The 24,668-nt window shown below is 44.8% G+C and overlaps 1 protein-coding gene across 3 annotated transcripts in view; it reads left to right on the top strand.

The window, feature by feature from the left end:
• LOC140426867 (sideroflexin-1) overlaps positions 1–24,668 on the top strand; it is a 116,860-nt gene that overhangs the window by 49,963 nt on the left and 42,229 nt on the right. Inside the window, exons 1-3 of one of the 3 annotated variants that reach the window (XM_072512107.1) lie at positions 3,079–3,232; positions 15,507–15,680; positions 21,066–21,236. In XM_072512107.1, coding sequence (XP_072368208.1) covers positions 3,228–3,232; positions 15,507–15,680; positions 21,066–21,236 — 350 coding nt within the window. In that variant the 5' untranslated portion in view covers positions 3,079–3,227. Of the gene's footprint in view, positions 1–3,078; positions 3,233–15,506; positions 15,681–21,065; positions 21,237–24,668 lie in introns of those variants that run through there. The other 2 variants (XM_072512109.1, XM_072512108.1) reach the window with 2 other exon arrangements.

Here is a 24,668-nt window from a genome sequence, read left to right on the forward strand (position 1 = left end):
CAGTGGTTAGCACAGCTGCCTCACAGCTCCAGGGACCCAGCTTCAATTCCAGCACGGTGGCTCAGTGGTTAGCATTGCTGCCTCACCGCTCCAGGGACTCCGGTTCAATTCTGGCCTCGGGTGACTCTGTGGAGTTTGCACTTTCTCCCTGTGTTTGTGTGGGTTTCCTCTGTGTGCTCCAGTTTCCTCCCATAGTCCAAAGAAGTGCAGGTTGGGTGGATTGGCCATGCTAAATTGTCCCTTGGTGTCCAAAAAAGTTAGATGGGGTTACTGGGTTACAGGGATAGAGTGGTGGTGTGGGCTTAAGTAGGGTGCTCGTTCCAAGGGCTGGTGCAGACTTGATGTGCCGAATGGCCTCCTTCTGCACTGTGAATTCTGCACTGTAAATTCTTTGATCTATGAGTGCTACAGTGATCAATACTGGGCCACAATTATTAGAAACATATATTAATTATGTTACAATGTAGAGGTGGTACAGTGGTTAGCACTGCTGCCTCACAGCGCCAGAGATCCGGGTTTGATTCCGACCTCGGGTGACTGTCTGCGTGGAGTTTGTACATTCTCCCCATGTCTGCATGGATTTCCTCCAGGTGCTCTGGTTTCCTTCCACAGTCCAAAGATGTGCAGGTTAGGTGGATTGGCGATGCTAAATTACCCCTTATGGTGGGATTGGGCCTAGGTAGGGTGGTCTTTCAAAGTGTAGGTGTAGACTTGCTGGGCCGAATGGCCTCTTTCTGCACTGTAGCGATTCTAGGATTCTCTGCAAAATGACTTGGATATGGAAAGTGAATCTGCTGTTGCCAACAATATATATTAATGAGTTAGAATCATAGAATTTACAGCAAGGGAATAAAGTGTTATGGGGATAAGGTGGGAAATTGGAGTTGAGAATTATCATATGAGATCAGTAGTTATCTCATTGAATTAAGGAGTAGACTTGATGGGTTGAATGGCCTCCTTCTGCTCCTGCTTCCTATAGATTTATGACCACAATCCTCCTCTGAAATCTTTCGTCCATAGTTCATCAGAGCTACACTGCTCTTATTCCATTCTTGTTTAACTGTAGCGAGTGCATCTCCAGCAATCTTCCCAGTCTCTCATTATTACCTCTGGTATCCCACAAGGATGTATCCCTGCCCCTTCTCTTCATTCAAATAAACATTTACAGGATGTAGGTGTCACTGGTTAGACCAGCATTTATTGTCCTTCAGAAGGTGATTGTGATTTGTTGTCTTGAACCACTGCAGTCCCTGAGGTGTAGGTACAGCTGTTAGGGAGCAAGTTCCAGGATTTTGACCCAGTGACAGTGAAGGAATAGCGATACATTTCTAAGTCAGGATGGTGAGTGACTTGGAGGGGAACTTCCAGGCTGTGGGGTTTCCAGGTATCTGCTGCTGTTGTCCTTCTAGATGATAGTGATTGTGGATTTGGAAGGTGCTGCCTAAGGAGGTATATCCAAATCCACATACACTTGCCGATATGATCTAGGGAAATTCAAGATTCCTCAGATTTTTGCAGGTGCCAATAGTTTTGCACAACTGCTAAAGTAGTTTTGTTTTGCTCAAATGTGTACAATTTATAATAATTTGAAGATAAAATGGGAAGTGAAGAAATGCAATTCTGTGCTGTAGTTAGATACAGTAAAGTACAATATGTAAATTTACAGAGCCACCACTCCACCATGGCTGCTGAACAAATTCAGTGACTATTACTCCTGGCAATGATTTATAATATATTATTGTTTATTAACTCAGGAAAATCTAATTAAGTCAGAACTGCAGAGTTAGATATTAGTCTTTTGATTTACCACATAGCTGCTGAAAACTAAATATTTGTCAACGTTTCCTTCTGATGCTTTTCCTCAATGAATGAAGTGTGTTGACCTTTCCAAGTCTATTTAATTATTTTAAACGCAGCTTTACATTTCTGATTCTTCAGATTTGCTCTTTTTTCACAAATTATCATTAAGTTGTTTTACAAGTAGTGGCCTTTTTTAAATACATAATGATATGGCTATAATGTCAGAAATTCCTTGCAATTCTAAAAACCCATTAAGCACTCAATAGGAAGCTACTGTTTATTTAATTGATATGTACACTTCTTTAAATATAAGAGCTGCGCAGATAGCTGTGGAATCATTAAATATATTCTTTCAAATTCCTGAAGGAAAGTCGCACAACTTCAGAACTATTGATTAAATTATTTGTGCAACCTGACAATTTTAACGAGGCCAAATTACTCTTCCGTATGCTTGCTTCAATTGTCATGCAGCTATTATGTCGTGAAAGCTGCTGACATAATACAATCTGCCATGGATAAGCATAGTGCAGTGATGTTTTGTCAATTGTGATTTGGTTGGCAGAATGCCCATATGTTTATAAATCATTTTTCATTAAATTTCTGCTGCGAGATAGGTTGAGTTATTTCAAATTGTGCTTCTTTTTAATGTGAAATTTCTTATTAAACACTTTGTGTAACTGTATCACAGTGGTTAGCACTATTGCTTCACAGCGCTAGGGACCAGGGTTCGATTCCCGGCTTGGGTCACTGTCTGTGTGGAGTCTGTACGTTCTCACTGTGTCTGTGTGGGTTTCCTCCGGGTGCTCTGGTTTTCTCCACAAGTCCCGAAAGATGTGCTTGTTAGGTGAATTGGATATTCTGAATTCTCCCTTGGTGTACCCGAACAGGCATCGTAGTGTGACGACTACGGGATTTTCACAGTAACTTAATTGCAGTGTTTTTTTTTTAATTTACAGTACTCAAATTTTTTTTTTTTCCAATTAAGGGGCAATTTAGCATGGCCAATCCACCTAACCTGGGTTGTGGGGGTGAAACCCACGCAGACACAGGGAGAATGTGCAAACTCCACACAGATATTGACCCAGGGCTGGGATCGAACCCGGGCCCTCAGTGCTGTGAGGCAGCAATGCTAACCACTGTGCCACCATGCCGCCTTCATTGCAGTGTTAATGTAAGCCTACTTGTGACATTAATAAAGATTATTATTATTAACTTTTACATTTTGTTCTTTTTAAGTTTTACACCTCTAAACAACGCTGTGGAAGACATAAAGATCCTGTTTCCTTACTACGGGCAGGAACTGAATTGGGCAGGTGCTGAAAATAGTGCCTTCGGCCGGAATGCTAGTTTCCCGTCACTGTTCCTGTTGTATGTAAGCTTGATCAGAATGGAGAAAGGCGGACCCTGCGAGGCCACCTGATTCTGCAATGAGGTCAGATTCAGTAGTTAAATGACTTGTTGAGGACAAGTTTAGGATTTTGCTGGGGGATCATGGGTTGCACGCTGGTTTAGGACAAACCAGGACCATGGAGGTAACAACACACCAGGGAGCGGGTGATAGCCATTCGTATCAATTTAGAAAGAAATACAAGTGCCATTGGGTGCATGCAGATGACAAGGCGATGAAGGGGATCTTCACATTTCTAGTATCACTGGGACAGAAGAGAAGGGGGTAATTCTCCAAACATGTCTTGTTTAGGAACTGCAGTATATCTATTCCAATTTCTGTTGGGTGATAATGCACTTTGTTACTTTCAAAATTAAGAAGCAAATTCAAATATGGATGAGAACTCGATGAACATTTCTAATTGGCTGTGTCATCGATTTCCTCTCCCCAGCTTCACAATGTCACATTAAATGGGTAGTGTATAAAGCATTCAGTTTCAGACATCTTGTTGAAAGTCAAATCTTGTGTACTGCAGAAAGCATGACACAGAACATAGACCATTACAGCGCAGTACAGGCCCTTTGGCCCTCGATGTTGCGCCGACCTGTGAAACCACTCTAAAGCCCATCTACACTATTCCCTTATCATCCATATGTCTATCCAATGACCATTTGAATGCCCTTCGTGTTGGTGAGTCCACTACTGTTGCAGGCAGGGCATTCCACGCCCTTACTACTCTCTGAGTAAAGAACCTGCCTCTGACATCTGTCCTATATCTATCTCCCCTCAATTTAAAGCTATGTCCCCTCATGCTAGACATCACCATCCGAGGAAAAAGGCTCTCACTGTCCACCATATCCAATCCTCTGATCATCTTGTATGCCTCAATTAAGTCACCTCTTAACCTTCTTCTCTCTAACGAAAACAGCCTCAAGTCCCTCAGCCTTTCCTCATAAGATCTTCCCTCCATACCATGCAACATTCTGGTAAGTCTCCTCTGCATCCTTTCCAATGCTTCCACATCCTTCCTATAATGCGGCGACCAGAATTGCACGCAATACTCCAAATGCGGCCGCACCAGAGTTTTGTACAGCTGCAACATGACCTCATGGCTCTGAAACTCAATCCCTCTACCAATAAAAGCTAACACACCATACGCCTTCTTAACAACCCTCTCAATCTGGGTGGCAACTTTCAGGGATCTATGTACATGGACACCAAGATCTCTCTCACATCCACACTGCCAAGAATCTTACCATTAGCCCAGTACTCTGTCTTCCTGTTATTCCTTCCAAAATGAATCACCTCACACTTTTCTGCATTAAACTCCATTTGCCACCTCTCAGCCCAGCGCTGCAGCTTATCTATGTCCCACTGTAACTTGTAACATCCTTCCGCACTGTCCACAACTCCACCGACTTTAGTGTCATCTGCAAATTTACTCACCCATCCTTCTACGCCCTCCTCCAGGTCATTTATAAAAATGACAAACAGCAGTGGCCCCAAAACAGATCCTTGTGGTACACCACTAGTAACTGGACTCCAGTCTGAACATTTCCCATCAACCACCACCCTTTGTCTTCTTCCAGCTAGCCAATTTCTGATCCAAACTGCTAATCACCCTGAATCCCATGCCTCCGTATTTTCTGCAGTAGCCTACCGTGGGGAACCTTATCAAACGCTTTACTGAAATCAATATACACCACATCAACTGCTTTACCCTCATCCACCTATTTGGTCACCTTCTCAAAGAACTCAATAAGGTTTGTGAGGCGCGACCTACCTTCACAAAACCGTGTTGACTATCTCTAATCAAATTATTCCTTTCCAGATGATTATACATCCTATCTCTTACAAACCTTTCCAAGATTTTGCTGACAACAGAAGTAAGGCTCACTGGCCTAAAGTTACCGGGGTTGTCTCTACTTCCCTTCTTGAACAAGGAGACAACATTTGCTATCGTCCAGTCTTCTGGCACTATTCCTGTAGACAAAGATGACTTAAAGATCAAAGCCAAAGGCTCAGCAAACTCCTCCCTAGCTTCCCAGAGAATCCTAGGATAAATTCCATCCGGCCCAGGGGACTTGTCTATTTTCACACTTTCCAGAATTGCTAACACCTCCTCCTTATGAACCTCAAGCCCTTCTAGTCTCGTAGCTTGAATCTCAGTATTCTCCTCGACAACATTGCCTTTTTCCTGTGTGAATACTGACGAAAAATATTCATTTAGCACCTCTCCTATCTCCTCGGACGCCACGCACAACTTCCCGCTACTGTCCTTGACTGGCCCTACCCTTACCCTCATCATTCTTTTATTCCTGACATATCTGTAGAAAGCTTTAGGGTTATCCTTGATCCTACCTGCCAAAGACTTCTCATGTCCCCTCCTGGCTCTTCTTAGCTTTCTCTTTAGGTCCTTCCTCGCTAACTTGTAACTCTCGAGCGCTCTAACTGAACCTTCATGTCTCATCTTTACATGAGCCTCCTTCTTCCTCTTGACAAGTGTTTCGACTGCTTTAGTTCTCTTGCTCGACCACTTCATCCCTGCCTGACAGGTACATACTTATCAAGGACACGCAGTAGCTGTTCCTTGAACAAGCTCCACATTTCCATTGTGCCCATCCCCTGCAGTTTTCCTCTCCATCTGATGCATCCTAAGTCTTGCCTCATCGCATCATAATTGCCTTTCCCCCAGATATAACTCTTGCCCTGCGGTATATACCTATCCCTTTCCATCACCATAGTAAACTTAATCGAATTGTGGTCACTATCACCAAAGTGCTCACCTATCTCCAAATCTAACACCTGTCCTGGTTCATTACCCAGTACCAAATCCAAAATGGCCTCGCCTCTCGTTGGCCTATCTACATACTGTGTCAGGAAACCGTCCTGCACACATTGGACAAAAATGGACCCATCTAAAGTACTCGAACTATAGCGTTTCCAGTCAATATTTGGAAAGTTAAAGTCCCCCATAACGACTACCCTGTTGCTTTCACTCCTATCCAGAAGCATCTTTGCAATCCTTTCCCCTACATCTCTGGAACTTTTCGGAGGCATATAGAAAACCCCTAACAGGGTGACCTCTCCTTTCCTGTTTCTAACCTCAGCCCATACTACCTCAGTAGACGGGTCCTCATCAAACGGCCTTTCTGCCACCGTAATACTGTCCTTGACTAACAATGCCACCCCTCCCCCTCTTTTACCACCTTCCCTGAGCTTACTGAAATATCTAAACCCCGGCACCTGCAACAACCATTCCTGTCCCTGCTCTATCCATGTGTTCGAAACGGCCACAACATCAAAGTCCCATGTACCAACCCATGCCGCAAGTTCACCCACCTTATTCCGGATGACAACAAGGGTTGACTGTGTGCACATATCTTCCCTTATACGGTTAGATGGCAGTTCAGTAGAATATACTTATTTAATTAAAAGCAAATTACTGCGGGTACTGGAAGCTGAAACAAAACGGAAACAAGTGTTCCGGAACCAGAACGTTTTGCAGCTCTGACGAGAGGAATCATCCATACTCGAAACATTAGCTCTTTTCTCTCTGTGTCAGAGCTACACATATGAGTCAGCGGTTCAGTTATTGGGGGAATTGTATTATATTGTTACATAATATGTTAATTTGTTCATGGCATTTTAAAATATAATTGAGACGTTGATCACTGATTTACGTTGTTACTGGTTGCATTTATGGAATTGGACAGATTCCCATTTCCTAAATGAGCTAACGACAATGGGAATGTTTGTAAATGGATTTTTGCAGCCAAAATTATCTTGGCTTCCACGGATACTTTGATTAGCTGAATGATTTTGCAAAGTATTTGTGCTTCTGTGGTCTGATGACATCAAGCCTTATTTCCACACATCTAAAATATTGAAATGTAATCCTGTGTGATAATTTGATAGCAAAAGTTGTTAATTGCTCTTGTCGATAAAATGAAATTTCCCAGAATAGAGAATTAACGTTGCAGTTCATTGAGTTCTGAGATTTGGTTGTAACAGTACCTCATTACGAGAGCCTAACTTGATAGAGTTTTTCGAGGAGGTCACTAAGATGATTGATGCAGGTAGGGCAGTAGATGTTGTCTATATGGACTTCAGTAAGGCCTTTGACAAGATCCCTCATGGTAGACTAGTACAAAAGGTGAAGTCACACGGGATCAGGGGTGAGCTGGCAAGGTGGATACAGAACTGGCTAGGCCATAGAAGGCAGAGAGTAGCAATGGAGGGATGCTTTTCTAATTGGAGGGCTGTGACCAGTGGTGTTCCACAGGGATCAGTGCTGGGACCTTTGCTCTTTGTAGTATATATAAATGATTTGGAGGAAAATGTAACTGGTCTGATTAGTAAGTTTGCAGACGACACAAAGGTTGGTGGAATTGCGGATAGCGATGAGGACTGTCGGAGGATACAGCAGGATTTAGATTGTCTGGAGACTTGGGCGGAGAGATGGCAGATGGAGTTTAATCCGGACAAATGTGAGGTAATGCATTTTGGAAGGTCTAATGCAGGTAGGGAATATACAGTGAATGGTAGAACCCTCAAGAGTATTGAAAGTCAAAGAGATTTAGGAGTACAGGTCCACAGGTCATTGAAAGGGGCAACACGGGTGGAGAAGGTAGTCAAGAAGGCATACGGCATGCCTGCCTTCATTGGCCGGGGCATTGAGTATAAGAATTGGCAAGTCATGTTGCAGCTGTATAGAACCTTAGTTAGGCCACACTTGGAGTATAGTGTTCAATTCTGGTCGCCACACTACCAGAAGGATGTGGAGGCATTAGAGAGGGTGCAGAAGAGATTTACCAGAATGTTGCCTGGTATGGAGGGCATTAGCTATGAGGAGCGATTGAATAAACTCGGTTTGTTCTCACTGGAACGAAGGAGGTTGAGGGGAGACCTGATAGAGGTATATAAAATTATGAGGGGCATAGACAGAGTGGATAGTCAGAGGCTTTTCCCCAGGGTAGAGGGGTCAATTACTAGGGGGCATAGGTTTAAGGTGAGAGGGGCAAGGTTTAGAGTAGATGTACGAGGCAAATTTTTTACGCAGAGGGTAGTGGGTGCCTGGAACTCGCTACCGGAGGAGGTAGTGGAAGCAGGGACGATAGGGACATTTAAGGGGCATCTTGACAAATATATGAATAGGATGGGAATAGAAGGATACGGACCCAGGAAGTGTAGAAGATTGTAGTTTAGTCGGGCAGCATGGTCGGCACGGGCTTGGAGGGCCGAAGGGCCTGTTCCTGTGCTGTACATTTCTTTGTTCTTTGATATTGTTTAAATCACGATTTAGTTCCAATTGAAGTGAATGAAAAGCTAGAGTTTTCCAATGAACCAATGGTGTCCAGACATTTTCCTGATGTGGCCCCATTTTAATGCCTCTAACTTTGTGTGACCCCAGAGTGAAAGTGGTGTTGCTACCCTGCCCTGTAAAAAGTGACGACCCATCTTTATCAGAGGTTGTGTTTGTAGCAGTAATTCTGCCTCCGAGAACAGATGATTAAGTCAAATTCATCAACTGAAATAAAAGGGTCTCATTGCTGTCACAACTCTACTCAAGCTCTACTGCTGTCGTGGAGCTTGGAACCCTAAAATTCCTTCTCGTGATCCCCCACTAACAGTCGCAACCCACAATTTAGGAAACCCTGCAATACATGCAATTTGTACTCTATAGTATTTACCACATTTTTTATTATTGTATTTACATTGATTGGAAATATGTTTATTGTATTGATCTGTAAAACCTCTGGACCATGTTTGTATTTCACTTTAACAAACAAAATGTGCATATGTAGTGTACATCTGATTTCCTGGATTAAATATGTAATAGGGTAATTGTTCATCTTTGATTTGCGCAATTCTTTGGTGACATATTTCTGAAAAGGTGTACTTTTTGGACCATGGGACAAAGTCTCCTTATGTGCCACTGTGAAACCACTGGAAGATAAGAGTTCTGTAAAATAGCTTAACAATCAGTGATGCAACACTACTATTTATCTGTAATTTCCCATTTTAAGTTCAGTTTCAGATTATTCTTCAGACTTTGCCCATTCTCATCCTTTTACGGTTAAAATACAAACTGATTAACAGGAACCTTGATTGGCTACATAAAACGCATGCCAACTGGGTACTAATAGGACAGAGTCATCATTGTTGATTGGTTTGTCTCCTAATCAGCCCCAGAGTGATTATTTTCCTCTCCCTCTATAATCACATACGTCAGAAGTTCAGTAATTCACTTGAAACTCGATCCTCCTTATCAATCCTCCTCATCAACCTGTTTTACATGTCACTCATTTAAATCCCACCGATTTACATTAACTACGTTAGATTCCATAGGATATACTGCACAAATCCAAGCCAGTGTTTAACCAGTCCATAAGCAGGGTTCACTCTCCATTCAAGCCTCCTCCTGTCTTTCTTTATTTAACTCTATCAACATGCTCTTCTATTTCATTCTGCCTCATGCTAGACTAACCTCCCCTTAAATCGTGGTATTCACTCGAAAAATAGTAAGGGCCAATAGTGATATTGAAAAATTTTGATTGGGCCACATGAGAAGAGGGACAGGAGGGAGCAGTAAGTTTGAGATAGCTGATGGGGCTGTTGTGAGTCGGGAGCAATGTTTTTTTTTGTTTTGTTTTCAGGCTCTGATGGAGGCAATGCTGGAGCCTGGGCTCATTTCCTTCGGGTATACCCTCCAAACCACGACAGGAAAAAAATGTTGCATGCCTGTGTCAGGGGACCCTGAGCTGATCCAATGATTGCTGTGCCAGTGTATCCGTTTCGCATTCAGCACTGCTGTCTCAGGAGGAGGAGGAAATCGTGACCCACAGTTTGGGAACTCCTGTCTTAGGCAATCGGTTAATTATCTAATATGGTACAAAATACATCCCACGGAGAGGCAGTAAGAAGGTCTGCAGGAAAAGCATACAAATGGATGCTTCAATATTGACTACCTTTGGATGAGAGAGACAGATTTTGGTCCCTCCATGAATAAAGGGGTATGGGGAGCAGGCATGAAAATGGAATTGAAGCCAAAAATCAGCCATGATTGAAATTAATGACACTGCAGATTTGATGGGCCATATGGTCCATTACTGTAGATATTCACAACTTTTTGAATGAAGAAATGCCTCCTCATCTCTATCCTGTAAAATCATAGCCTTTCCTCATAGGCCCCCCCCCCCCCCCCCCCACCTTCCCCCTCCCCATTCTAGATTCCTCTGTTGGCTATCCTGTCAAGCTCCTTCAAAATCTTGTATGTTTCAATAAGGTTGATTCTCATTCTTTGAAACTCCAGAGAATATAGGCCCAATTTACTCAGCCTCTCGTCAGACAACAACGGGAGATGGTGGCGCAATGGCATTGTTGCTGGACTTGTAATTCAGACACATAGGGTAATCTTCTGGAGACCCGGGTTTCAATCCCCCCACGACAGATGGTGGAATTTAAACTCAATGTAACATCTGGAAACCATTATAGATTGCTGTAAAAACAATCCTAAAAACACTTGCCATCCTTACCTGGCCTGGCCTACATGTGGCCTCCACAACAATATGGTTGACTCTTAAATGCCGTCTGAAATGGCCCAGCAAGCCACTCAGTTGTATTCCACGGCTACAAAAAAACCAGACAAACCAACCAGCTTCAACCTAGGAACGGGAATTGACTACGAAAAACTCCGGCAAGTCCTCCTTACTAACACGTGACAAAATTGGGAGAGCTGTCTCACAGGCTGTCTCTCAATGTCCCAGACATCACCATCACTGTTCCTGGGTAATCCCGCTTAATCCTCTCCAATCCCTTGATGCCCTAAGCACCGTTGCTCACAGCGAAAACAACAGGGAGTGCGGGCCTCCCTTGTCCCCCTATGCAACCAAACGTACTCCCAACTCACTCGGTTCGTCCGCATGCTTGCAACCAATGCCTTATATAGCAGCCGAACCCAATCCACAAACCCCTACCTGAACCGTCCCAGCACCTCCCACAATATATGTATTAATAATTTTGATGAGGGAACAAAATGTAATATCTCCAAATTTGCAGATGACACCGAATTGTGTGGGACGATGAGCTGAGAGTAGGATGCAGAGATCCTTCAGTGCGATTTGGACAAATTGTGAGTAGGCAGATGAATGGCAGATGCAGCATAATTTGAAGAAAGGCGAGGTTACCCACTTTGGCAGCAAAAACGAGAAGGCAGACTATTACTTGAATGGCCATAAATTAGGAGTGGGGAATATGCAACAACACCTGCGTGTCCTCGAACACCAGTCACCTGAAGGTAAGCATGCAGGTACAGCAGGCGTTAGAGAAAGCAAATGGTACATTGGCATTCATAATGAGAGGATTCCGACTACAGGAGCAGGGATGTCTTGCAGCAATTATACAGGGCCTTGGTGAGGTCACACCTGGAATATTGTGTGCAGTTTTGGTCTCCTTATCTGAGGAAGGATGCTCTTCCTGGCATGGCAGGACTGACGTACGAGGAGAGATTGAATTGGTTAGGATTGTATTTGCTGGAGTTCAGAAGAATGAGGGGGATCTCATAGAAACCTATAAAATTCTAACAGGACTAGACAGGGTAGATGGAGAAAGGATGTTCCCGAAGGTGGGCGAGTCCAGAACCAGGGGTCACAGTCTGAGGATACGGGGTAAACCATTTAAGACGGAGATGAGGTGCCTGTGGAATTTGTTACCACAAGACGTAGTTGAGGCCAAAACATTGCATGTTTTCAAGAAGCAGTTAGATGTAGCACTGGATGTGAAGGGGATCAAACAGGGGAAAGTGGGATTAGGCTACTAATTGAATGATCAGCCATGGTCATAATGAATGGTGGAGCAGCCTCAAAAGGATCGAATGGACCCTGCTCCTATTTTCTATGTTTCAATAGCAATATTTGTGAAGAGAGTCACTTTAAAATCTGGAGCAGGGTAATGTGTCAATCGCACGAGCCAGTATTGTTTACAGAAGGAAAATCTCACTTCTGGGTGGCAGATTGACTGAGCTTGGTGGTGTGGCTTTGCACTGTTTTGTATGTAGTTTGGTGCGAGAGGTCCCATCAAAGTTTTGTGTAACCATTTGGTAGGCTGAGGTGCTTGATGAACTATTTCAGAGGGCAGTTAAAAATCAACCACGTGGCTGTTGGTCCGGAGTAACACATAGGCAGACCAGGTAAGAATGTCAGATTTCGTAACCAAAGGACCGTTGATGAGAAATGTTTCATGGTCACCATTACTGACACTAATCTTTTTATGCTAGTTTTGTTTTGACTGAAGTTAAATTTCTCAGCTGCTGTCATGAGATTTCAACTTGTGTCTCCACATTTTTAGTCTAGGCCTGACGATTGCTAGTTCAGTAATGTAATCACTGTGTCACCACACAAAATGAAAACCTTGTTTGACAGATTTATTAGTTTTTTTGAGAATGTAACCAACAAGGCAAATAAAGGGGAACCCATAGATGTGAGCACACTTGATTTTCCGAGAGGCATTTGATAAGTGTCTCAAAAGGTTTTGGAGACCACATACCAGTTGGAACCGAGATGGTTGAAAGAAAACTTGATTTATTACAAAGCAACTATATTTACAATATGCATCAGATTCCAGCTGGGTCTGTTCTCAGATCCATACCTGGCTGGCTTTATACAGATCTTAATCATGAATGATCTAGGGCTCCCTGCCCCCTTAGCAGGGGAGCTTGTTTTCGACGAGACTCACCGGGACACCAATTGCACCAACCCTGTATGTCTCGTGCATACCTCCCCACCAAAGTCCAAAGATTCTTCTGACGACTGAGGCGCAGGAGGGCGCCAGACCATCTTCACACTTGGCTGTGCTTCCTGCACTTGCGGTGCTGGACCTGGCCTTGTATATCTGGATGGCGAACGCCACCTCTGACTGGAATGCCGTGGATGCACTGTCTGAGGCTGCTGCACTGCTTGCTCCCCGTTGGAAACCTCCAATACTTGGGTTTCCATATCAGAATCCGCATGCTCAACCTCTCCCATTTCGACATCTTGTCCCATCTGGCTCTATCTAGCCTCCTCGGCCTTCAGATCTGGCCTGACCGCAACCTTCATCTCCTGACAAACTTTGCGTAAAACTGATCGCCTGTACCGTATGTGATCGAGGTGCTTTTTCATGACATGATCTTGTGCTGAACGTAATAAGATACCAGCCCGATCTGGAGGATTATCCTGGAGATCCACTGCAAAGTTTCAAACTTACACTGCATCACTTGGTACAAATAGTCTGCGCAATTTTCATCGAACAGGGCAATGCCCTTGCAGCTCCTGGCTGTGACGTACTTTCCTACCTATACCAGGGAAAACCAGACTAAGACGTGTTTGAAGCCTCCAGCCCATTAACAATTCTTCCATCGCCACCCAGGTTGCAGCATGCGGAGTGGTCCTATTGCAGAACAAGAACCTGGCCAGTCTTGTGTCCATCAACCCGAAGTCTGATTTTTGTAGTCCTCGTTTGAGTGTTTGTACCACCCTTTCCGGCAGCCCGTTTGAAGCCAGGTGATATGTGAAATGAAATGAAATGAAAATGAAAATCGCTTATTGTCACAAGTAGGCTTCAAATGAAGTTACTGTGAAAAGCCCCTAGTCGCCACATTCCGGCGCCTGTTAAGGGAGGCTGTTACAGGAATCGAACCATGCTGCTGGCTTGCCTTGGTCTGCTTTCAAAGCCAGCGATTTAGCCCTGTGCTAAACAGCCCCTTGGCTGTATGTGGCCATACGGGTGTGCCTGAGAACTCCTCACTTGTAAAACGCATGCCATTATCAGTAACCAACACCTCTGGGATACAGTGCGTACTGAAGGACAAGTGCAATTTTTCAGTGGTTGCTCTGGAGATAGTCGGTAGTCGCCCACATTCTATGGACTTCCAGCCACTTAGTGACACCTATGAGGCCTAAGAACATTCAACCTTGAAAAGGGCTGGTAAAGTCAGCATGTAACTACAGCCACAGTCGCCCTGGCCATTCTCATGGGTGAAGGGTCCACTCATGGATTTGGGACACTGTAGCAGGCAATGAGTCCAAAATGTTGAGCGTGGCCACTACCTCGTCCATCCTGGGAGGATAAGGAGGGTGCGTCGGCAAAGATTGTCGCATTTGCAATCTGGGTACTGGACGAGTTCTGAAATACCTTGGTTGTGCGTCCGAGTCAACGTGAATTTTGCCATGGCCCCTTTTATTTTGATGTTCAGAGGGCAATGGTGTGCAACCTGCGGCCCAGGGGCCCCCTCTGGGTTCAGAGTGTGGCCCACGAAGCATTTTGTTGCCTATGTGCACGATTGCCACATTCCACTGATTTCCATCCGCGTAGTTTTTATTTCTTACCGGTATAACTGAAGTGATAGACAAAGCAAGGGTAATTGAAATGGGGTGTATGCTGATTTCACGCAACATTGACTGAGAGAGCCTGCGCTCCCTTTGTGTCCAAAGTGTAAATATTTATTTTATTTTTACTATTTGAAGTTGATGGGAGTCCCATTAATAAATAAATGACTCAGCATTTGAATTATGAAATATTCAACATATATTAAATTGTATTTAATCTTATTCATGGGGTCAAGATTCGTGAACAAACTTGATTTAAATCTTGCGTTCTGCTGAGATGGAGGGCCACTCATGTGGCCTATCCTACTATGTACCCATACAATCAATAAAAAGTCAGCAATTAGGAAACCACATGGCATGTTGGCCTTTATTGCAAAGTGATTAGAGCGCAAGAATAAATAAATCTTGTTATAATTGTACAGGAATTTGGTGAGATGACACCTAGTGTGCAGTTGTAGACTCCATATTTATGGAGGGATATACTTGCATTGGAGGTGGGGTTAAGACAAAAGTTGACTAAATTGTGCTTTGCATTGAGATGGCTGTCTGTGATAAAAGGCTGAGTAAATTGGGTCTGGAGTTTAGAAAATGAGAGGTGATCTAATTGAAACATTCAAGATTGTGAAGGGGCTTGACAGACTAGATAATGAAAGGTTGTTGCCCCTGGCTGGGGAATCGAGAACAAGGGGGTAATTTCAGGTAAGGGGCCAATCATTGAGGACTGAGATGAAGAGAAATTTCTTCTCACAAGGGTGTGAATCTTTGGAATACCCCAGCCCCGAAGATTGTAGATCTGTCACTGTTGGATAAATATTTGTCCCTCAGCAAGGGATATGGGTACCATGCATGAGAGTGGAATTGAAGCCAACGATCAGTCATGAACGTATGAGTTAATTCTGGTCTTCTATTCTTTATGTTCTTATATCCATGTTTTTTGTTTGTTTGCCTTCTAGAGAGTATAAAATGACTGGAGAAATATCATTGAACATCAATACCAAAGAGCCTCGATGGGACCAGGGTACTTTTATTGGGAGAGCAAAACACTTCTTTACAGTTACTGATCCAAGGAACATTCTTCTATCAAATGCTCAGTTGGAGAATGCTCGAAAGATAATACATGATTATAGGTATAGTACAGCATAGCTTTATATGTCGTTGTAGCCTGTCTTACAGTTTTATTTGTTGATATATATCTGATGTCCTGCAATATTATCACATGTCCTGCAATATTATCACAAGTTTGATTTTAACTTTTTAAAATTAAAAAATAGGAAAACACGATGCACACGATTGTCGGCTGAACTCCTTTCCTACAAGGAAGAAACCATTTTGGGGTTAAAGTGAGTGGTAATGTGAATAAATAGGATAGCAGCAACAAAATACCATCAGAAACTAGCTCTGTATTCACAGTTAAATAACCTGAAGGTATAAACCCACCCCAACACATGACATAGCACCCCCTCCCCCCCCTTGAAAAAGCTGTGGATGAATCAATTCCTTTTTTTATTGGACGGATATAAAGTTCAGAAGAAGATTGATGATAAGGATACCTCGGGTGGAGATGTTTGTTTGATGGTTTCTTAACTATGAAACCATCATACCAGCAAAACAAACATAATTGGCATCTTGACTTTGGAATCAATACTTAAGATATTAATTTCTTAGATCAAAATAATATGATTGCTGTGGTGGCTCAAGAAAGCTGGAGACTTCCAGTAATAAATAAAGAGGTTTATTGATGAAAGGCAAAGGTAGTTAGGTAACAGTCACAGAAAACTATACAACAGGTTTTTACTCTCCAGCTCCCCATTGGCCTAGGTAAATTCCCCATTGGCCAAGGATTGCATGCGCCCACGCAATTGACCCTGAGCCGGTCACATGGTCTGTGGAGCCCAGACTTGGAATACCTGACTGTAAAGTGCCGCCCATGCTACGTTCCACGGAGGTTCACTTCTGCCATCATCATGGTGGTCTACATCCCACCCCAGGCGGAAGTGAAGAAGGTGCTTGATGAATTGTACACCACTATCAATAACAATTAAACTGAATATCCGGAAGCCCTGTTCATAGTGGGTGGGAATTTCAACCAGGCCAACCTCGAGTGTACTGCCAATATTCCATTAATACATCTCCTGCCCCACCAGGAGCCCCAACATCCTTGACCATTGCTACACAAACATCAAGGGCGCCTACCGATCCATCCTCCAACCGCACTTCGGAAAATTGGACCACAAGACTGTGCTCCTTCTCCCAGCATACAAGCAGAAACTTTTAAAAATAAATTTAGAGTACCCAATTCATTGTTTCCAATTAAGGCGCAATTTAGAGTGGCCAATTCACTTACCCTGCACATTTTTGGATTGTGGGGGCGAAATGCACGCAAACACGGGGAGAATGTGCAAACTCCACACGGGGAGATTGTGCAAAACCCACACGGACAGTGACCCAGAGCTGGGATCGAACCTGGGACCTTGGTGCCGTGAGGTGGCAGTGCTAACCACTGTGCCACCGTGCAGCCCTACAAGCAGAAACGTAAGTGGGAGAATCCAGTTAAGAAGGTCGTGCAGTGCTGGTCCAAGGCAATGGAAGAACTCCTAAGCGACAAGTTGGAGTCAGTGGATTGGTCCATATTCAAGAACTCAACAGCCAACCTAGACTAGTATGACACAACCATCACAGACTTCATCAGTAAGTATGTAGAAGATTGCATGCCAAAGACGGTAGTATGTACGTTCCCCAACCGGAAACTTGTTTAACCGTGAGATTCACTCCCTACTGAAGGCCAGGTCTGAGGTGTTAAAGACAGGTGGCCCTGACCTATACAAGAATCTAGGTACGACCTCCGCAAAGCCATCAGGGACGCTAAAAGACAATACCACATTGAGATAGAGCCACAGACTAACGACACGGACTCTCGTCGGTTGTTGCAAGGCTTAAACAACAATACGGGCTACAAAGAAAAGCCGAGTAGAATCTCTGGCAACAGCGCAACGTTCCCCGATGAACTCAATGCATTCAACAGAAAACCATCAAACTGTTGTCAACTGCCCCCGCAGACCGGACACACCCATACCCACCGTCACAGCCTCCAAAGTCAGATCAGTCTTCTTGAAAGTGAACTCTTGGAAAGCAATGGGTCCTGACGGAGCTCCTGGTCATGCACTCAGATCTTGCGTGGATCAGCTGGCAGGTGTGTTCCCGTACATCTTCAACCTCTCCTTACTTCATTCCGAGGTTCCAATCTACTTCAAGAAGACCACCATCGTACCGGTGCCAAAGAAGAATCAGACAATGTGCCTCAACGACTACTGTCCGGTGGCCTTGACATCTATCATTATGAAGTGTTTCGAGAGGTTGGTCATGAGACATATCAACTCCATACTTCCAGAACGTCTTGAGCTACTGCAATTTACATACCACCACAATTGGTCCACAGCAGACACTATCTCCCTGGCCCTACACTCATCCCTGGAGCATCTCGACAACAATGACTCCTACGTCAGACTCCTATTCATTGACTACAGCGCCGCCTTCAACACCATAATCCCAGCCAATCTCATATCGAAACTCCAAAACCTAGGACTTGGCTGCTCCCTCTGCAACTAGATCCTCGACTTTCTGACATAGGTCGCAATCCGGAAGGATGAACAATAACACCACCTCCATACCAGGGTCCCGCAGGGCTGCGTACATAGCCCCCTACTATACTCCCTATACACACATGATTGTGTGACAAAACTTTGCTCCAATTCCATCTACAAGTTTGCTGAATACATGACCGTAGTGGGTCGGATCCTAAACAACGATGAGGCAGAGCATAGGAAGGACATAGAGAGCCTACTGGTATGATGTAACATCATCAATCTCTCCCTCCCACAATATCAGTAATACTAAGGAGCTGGTCATTCACTTTAGGAAGTGAAGCATTGTACACACCCCTGTCTGCATCAGTGGTGCAGAGGTGCATGACAGCTTCAAATTCCTAGGTGTGCACATCACCAGCAACCTGTCCTGGTCCTCCCACGTCGACACTACGACCAAGAAGGCACAAAAGCTCCTATACTTCCTCGAGAAACTAAGGAAATTCAGCATGTTCACAATGACTCTTACCAATTTTTACAGATGCACCATAGAAAGTATCCTATCTGGCTGCATCACAGCTTGATATGGCAACTGCTCAGTCTAAGACCACCGGAAACTACAGAGAGTTGTGAACACATCCAAGTACAGTGTGGTTAAATGAGGGGTTAAGTTGTGCAACAAAAAATTAGCCGACCTCTGACGGAACGGTCTACTGGATTGCTGCTTCATGGCATTCTTGAAAGTTTGAATAGCCCCCTCAGTCAGACCTTTTGACGCCGGGTGGTAGGGCGCTGTCTTTGTGTGTCGTAAACCATTTTCTCGCACAAAACGCTGGAAATCGGGACTTCAGGTGGCAGTCTTGGTATGAGTGATCGCACACAGGGCAGCTCCTGCTTGAAGGCATAGAAAAGAGCTCTTTTTACCCGAAATTGGGTGCAACTTCGACAGAAAAGTGTAACTGAAGGTCGGAGGAGAAGTCCCCTCCTGGATTGGTATGTTTGCTGGTTACCAAATCTGGTAGAAGAAAGTGAAGGACATGGCCAAGGAATTGGAAGAGACTTGCGCCGCAGCAACTTAGTGCAAGTAGCAAAGCCCCAGATGGAACAGTTGATGGCCTTCATCAAGGAAGAGTTTTGCCAGCAGAGGAAGGAAATGCAGGAAGATCGCTCGAAGGCCATCAAAGGAGTTAAAAGTTTGTAAGGGGACAGCTGTCCCCATGCCCCCCTCCTGCTGCCTGGGGCTGTGCATTTTTTCTGTTTGTTTGTTCTTGGGGAAGGTGACCTGCGGTTCGAGATGAGTCTTTGTTTGGATGAGGAAGGAGAGGTCAGCGGGGAGCCTTCTTCACAGAACAGAGAGGTGTGATTGGGGAGGGGTGGGGGGTCGGTGGGAGAAGCCTTTGGGCAGGAGTTGCCACGCTGGTAGGTAATGCTGGTGAACAGAAGTGAGGTGGGGGAGAAGGCCAAGAGAGGTGGCATGCGGAGGAATGGGGGGTGCTGGTTGGGGGGGGGGGGGGGGGGTGAAGAGGGTGATGAGGCGAGGTTGGAGAAGAAACATGGTCAGGGGCAGAGAGAGGGGCTATCACGGGTGGGCCAGGTATAGGGTGAAATTAACAGGGGTAGAGCCAAAAGGGGAGGATGGTGGACGGTAGAGGGGAATGGAGACGTAAGCCCCCTGGTAAGACTGATAAAGTGGATTGTGTGTGGGCTTAATGGGTCAGTCAAAAGATCTCTGGTCTTTGCTCACCTTAGGAGCTTGAAAGCGGAGGTGGCCTTTCTGCAGGAGACACACCTCCGCGTGAAGGACCAGGTTAGGCTGAGGAAAGGGTGGGTTTTATATAAATCAATATTTATATTCATCACATTTTATATATGTACAATATATTTAATTATTGTCATTTATATTTTGTATAATAAAATGAATCAACATTCCAGCCACTTCCTATGACAATTTCACCTGTCATCGTCTTAAGGGGTGAACATTTACTTTCACTACCCTCCTTTTTATCTACTTTTTCTTTATCTGTGGCGAGTTTAGAGCAAACCTGCTGGACAACTACAGCACCTTCATGGGCATTCAATGAGACAGCAACATGTGATATTTCTGTGAAGCTTACATAGAGCAATGTAACATGGATATCAGTGTTTAACAACACATCTGCCCCTCACCTTCAATTGCTGTAATATTTTCACATAAATAACGGTGAGCACCATTAGCCTCACTGGGCGTCATTCTCCGACCCCCCGCCGGGTCGGAGAATCGCCGGGGGCTGGCGTGAATCCCGCCCCCGCCGGTTGCCGAAGTCTCCGGCACCGGAGATTCGGCGGGGGCGGGAATCGCGCCGCGCCAGTTGGCGGGCACCCCCGCTTGATTCTCCGGCCCGGATGGGCCGAAGTCCCGCTGATAAATTGCCTGTCCCGCAGGCGTGGATTAAACCACCTTTTGAACGGCGGGACAAGGCGACGTGGGCGGGCTCCGGGGTCCTGGGGGGGCATTCCGCACCTTTGGGGTGGCGCGATGCCCGTCTGATTGGTGCCGTTTTGGGCGCCAGTCGGCGGACATCGTGCCGTTTCGGGAGAATTTCGCCCACTGTTTTTTGACAGCATATTCTCGGCTATTAAGTCAGTAAGATCCTAAACTTGTCAAAAATAACTTTACATAAATAAACAAAAGAACTTGGATTTATGGAGCATCCTCAGGATGTCCCAATGTGCCTCACAATTAATGAATAGCATTTAAAACATAGTCACTGTTGTTTTGTAAAGTAATTAGACACTTGGATACAGAAAAACCTCATCTATTTTGTCACCTTCATCTTGTTAAATTGTATGCTTTTAACCTTTGTATTTTTTTATAAGAGGTTTTTAAGGTTTTTTTAGGTGATGCTTATCCTATCGCAAGATTATTATGTTGTAATATGTATTAAATCTTAGGCAAGGTATCATAGCTCCTGAGCTGACAGAAGATGAACTTTGGAGGGCAAAATATGTCTATGATTCTGCGTTTCACCCAGATACAGGAGAGAAAATGATTCTTATTGGTCGAATGTCAGCTCAGGTGCCGATGAATATGACAATTACTGGATGTATGATGACCTTCTATAAGTGAGTAAAGAAAGACATTTTAAATGTAAGCTTTTTAAAATGACTTCACAACTGTAGAAAGCACAATTTGACAGGAAGGTTAATGCACATTTGATGCTACCAAACTGCATGTTCCTGCCCACTTTCCAATTAACTGCATTTCTGGAGCAGCATTGAACTCTGCATTTGCTTCAGCCCAATTGATCCAGAAACGGTGGAAAAATAGGCCTAACTAAATTAAGGAATTCATTTTCCAAGTACATCCTTCAACAAAAATGTAAACTGTGTCCCTATTCAGAACATTAAACCGGGTTTTCATTTTTCTAAATTAAAAAATGTTACATAGTTGTGGAGTTGAAACTACTAGTCACAACTGCAAAACTGGGTGCCATTTGGAAATCTCTATTGCAGTATTTGGGGAGGAATTAAGGGTCGCCATGCCAAAATATGTAAAATATGCCAAAAATATATAGGGCGGAATTCTACCACCCCCCCCCCCCCCCCCCCCCCAACGCCGGGTGGCAGAATCGCCCGGGCGCCATGCGAGTGCCGCCCCGACGCCCGCACGCGATTCTCTTTCCCCCCCCCCCCCCCAAAACCGGCGCGGCGCGAATCACGGCTGGCCGCTGGGAGAATCGCCGCTTGCCGTTGGTAATGGGCGAGCGGCGATTCTCCGGGCCGAGCGGCCTGCCCAACACGACAGGCTCCCGCCGGCGTCATCCACACCTGGTTGCTGCCGGCGGGAACAGCGCGGGAACGCTGGGGCGCGGCCTTTGGGAGGGCGAGAGGGGTTCCTGCACGGGGGGTGGGGGGGGGGGGCTCAAAAGGGGTCTGGCCCGCCGATCGGTGAGCACCGATCGGCGGGCCGGCCTCTCTGAAGGAGGACCTCCTTTCCTCCACTGCCGCGCAAGATCCATCGGACATCATCTTGCGGGGAGGACGGCAACCGCGCATGCGAGGGTGACGTCATTTACACGGTGCTGGTCGCATCATTTACGCGGCGCCGCTATTACGCGGCGCCAAGGCCCAGCGCGCGTAAATGACGCAATGCCGCTCCTGTCTCTCCCCCCCCCCCCCCAGGGGGTGGGAGAATAGGGGGCTGGGAACGGCCTCCGACGCCGGAGTGAAACACTCCAGTTTTCACTCCGGTGTCGGGACTTAGTCTCCCGATGGGAGAATTGCGCCCATATTCTCTATAAATTGTGAACCACGACAAAAACAAAACTCCATGGCACAATGTGGAGGCTTATCGTGCCAGTTTGATACTTGTGGATTTATTCAACATATTTCGAGCTTTATTTTGGGTTAGAATTATACAAACATGCCAGAGATGAAAGGGGCTTCCCATGGCCCTGATAATTTAAATCAAGTCCTGGGAAGTTTCTTTCTGGTAAAGGGTGGATGCTGGGGTCCCTGTGCAGTATGTGGATTTTTTTTTTAATACCAATGGAGCTCCCACAGCAGATGGTGAATTCAATAAAAAAATTAATCTGTAATTAAAAAGCCTAATGATGACAGTGAATCTATTGTCATAAAAAGTCATGTGGATCACTAATGTCATTTTAGAATCTCTACAGTGCAGAAGGAGGTAATTTGGCCCATCAAGTCTGCACTGACCCTCTGAAAGAGCACCCTACCTCGGCCCACTCCCCCACCTAACCTGTACATCCCTGGACACTTAAGGGTAATTTTATCATGGCCAATCCACCTCACCTGCACATCTTTGAACTGTGCGAGGAAACTCAACAGAAACGGGGAGAAAGTGCAAACTCCACACAGTCACCCAAGGCTGAAATTGAACCCAGGGAGCTGGCGCTGTGAGGCAGCAGTGCTAACTACTGTCCAACCGTTCCTTCCCTTTAACGAAGAAATCTGCTATTCTTACCAGGTCTGGCCTTTATGTGACACCAGATCCACAGCGATGTGGTTGACTCTCTCAAATGTCCTCTGAAATGGCTGAGATTGCCACTCAGTTCAAGGGCAATTACGGATAGGCAATAAATGCTGGCCCATCCAGCAACATCTGAATTTTTAAAAAACTATTTCTGATTGTTCTCTGTCATTTTTATACTGTTTTCTGGATATCTCTCAGTTTTTCTTCTGACTGTTACCTTTTGCATTTTTCCTCCTTTGAGTTCTCAAAAGTGGAGAGGATGCATATGATCACAGAGCAGAGTGAAAGCAGCATGCTGTTGCTGTTCTAACTGCCTTCACTGTTGTGTAATTTCCCCCAGTTGGTTTTCTGCTTTTGTCTTTTACCCCATTAGTCTTGTGTGTACACATTAGCACTCCTTGTGTTCTCATTTCCCATTTATCCGTTGCTTCTGTGGACTACCTACAGTATTTACCTCTTCTCTTCAACTTGCCCTCCCAGCTGTCCATTTGTACATCCTACTGCTCCTTTGCAGTTTACATTTTTCACAGTGACATTTCATTTTCCTTTTCCCCTTTCCACTTTCTCTTTATACTACTGTTTCCCTCCTTTCCCCTTATCAGTTCCCCTCCACCTTCTCTGAGATTCTTCTTTAAATTCCTTCCTATTCGCTACCTGCCCCTTGCCCTGTATCCTGTTACCCATTTTCCATTTTCTCTTGCTTTGCCTCTGCCTGTCCTGCTTTACAGCTGCTGCATTTTCTGTCATTGTCTACTTTATGCCATCTCTCTCATCCTCAGCTTTCCCCATGAATCTTGCATCCCTTGCCGAGCCCCGCCAACCTCACCCGGAATCCTTTTTTTCCAGGTAAGGTTAACCATGCCGAACAGGACAGAACAGTGGCAGGGAAGATCACGCAGAAAATTTGATGGTAGCAGAGAGCCCAGTTTTAGGACATAGCAGGACTGAAGATGGGGCAGTATAGGAACTCTGCAGCAGCAGGGATGAACAGGGAAGGTACTGAATGATTGAGCTTGGAGAAGCACAAGCATTACCTAGTATTGTCATCGTAGGTTAAATAGATGAGAAGGAAAAGGGAATTAAGGCAGGCATCTGTATTCGTGCCATTGTTCATTTGAGGGATAAACACTAACATAGATTGGCTGTTGAATAAACAGCCTTTTACCATGTTATATTTATATCAAATTCTCTCTTTGTAGTGTTGGGAGGACTGAAAGGTAACTAACTGTAAACTTAAGTACCTTATAACTTACAGTTAAAACTAATTCACAGGTGTGAGATTACATGACATCCAGGTGCCATGGAGATAGCATGACAAATAGCATGATAGAGGTGTGACGTGGACAGAAAACATGTGACCATACAGAAAATATGTGTTGCACAACAGGAAGTAACACGGGTACAAGACTTTTAAAATACAAAATTGATTCCTCAAAAGGATGGCATGGATGCTAAGGGCAGTGTAAGAAAACATTAGAGATGTTGATGGCCCAGGTCCCAGAAAGATCATCTTGCACTTTTAGAATGCCTTAAACATAATTAAATATCTCAAGATATAG

Source organism: Scyliorhinus torazame, chromosome 7, assembly GCF_047496885.1.
Source record: "Scyliorhinus torazame isolate Kashiwa2021f chromosome 7, sScyTor2.1, whole genome shotgun sequence".
Classification (NCBI taxonomy): domain Eukaryota; kingdom Metazoa; phylum Chordata; class Chondrichthyes; order Carcharhiniformes; family Scyliorhinidae; genus Scyliorhinus; species Scyliorhinus torazame.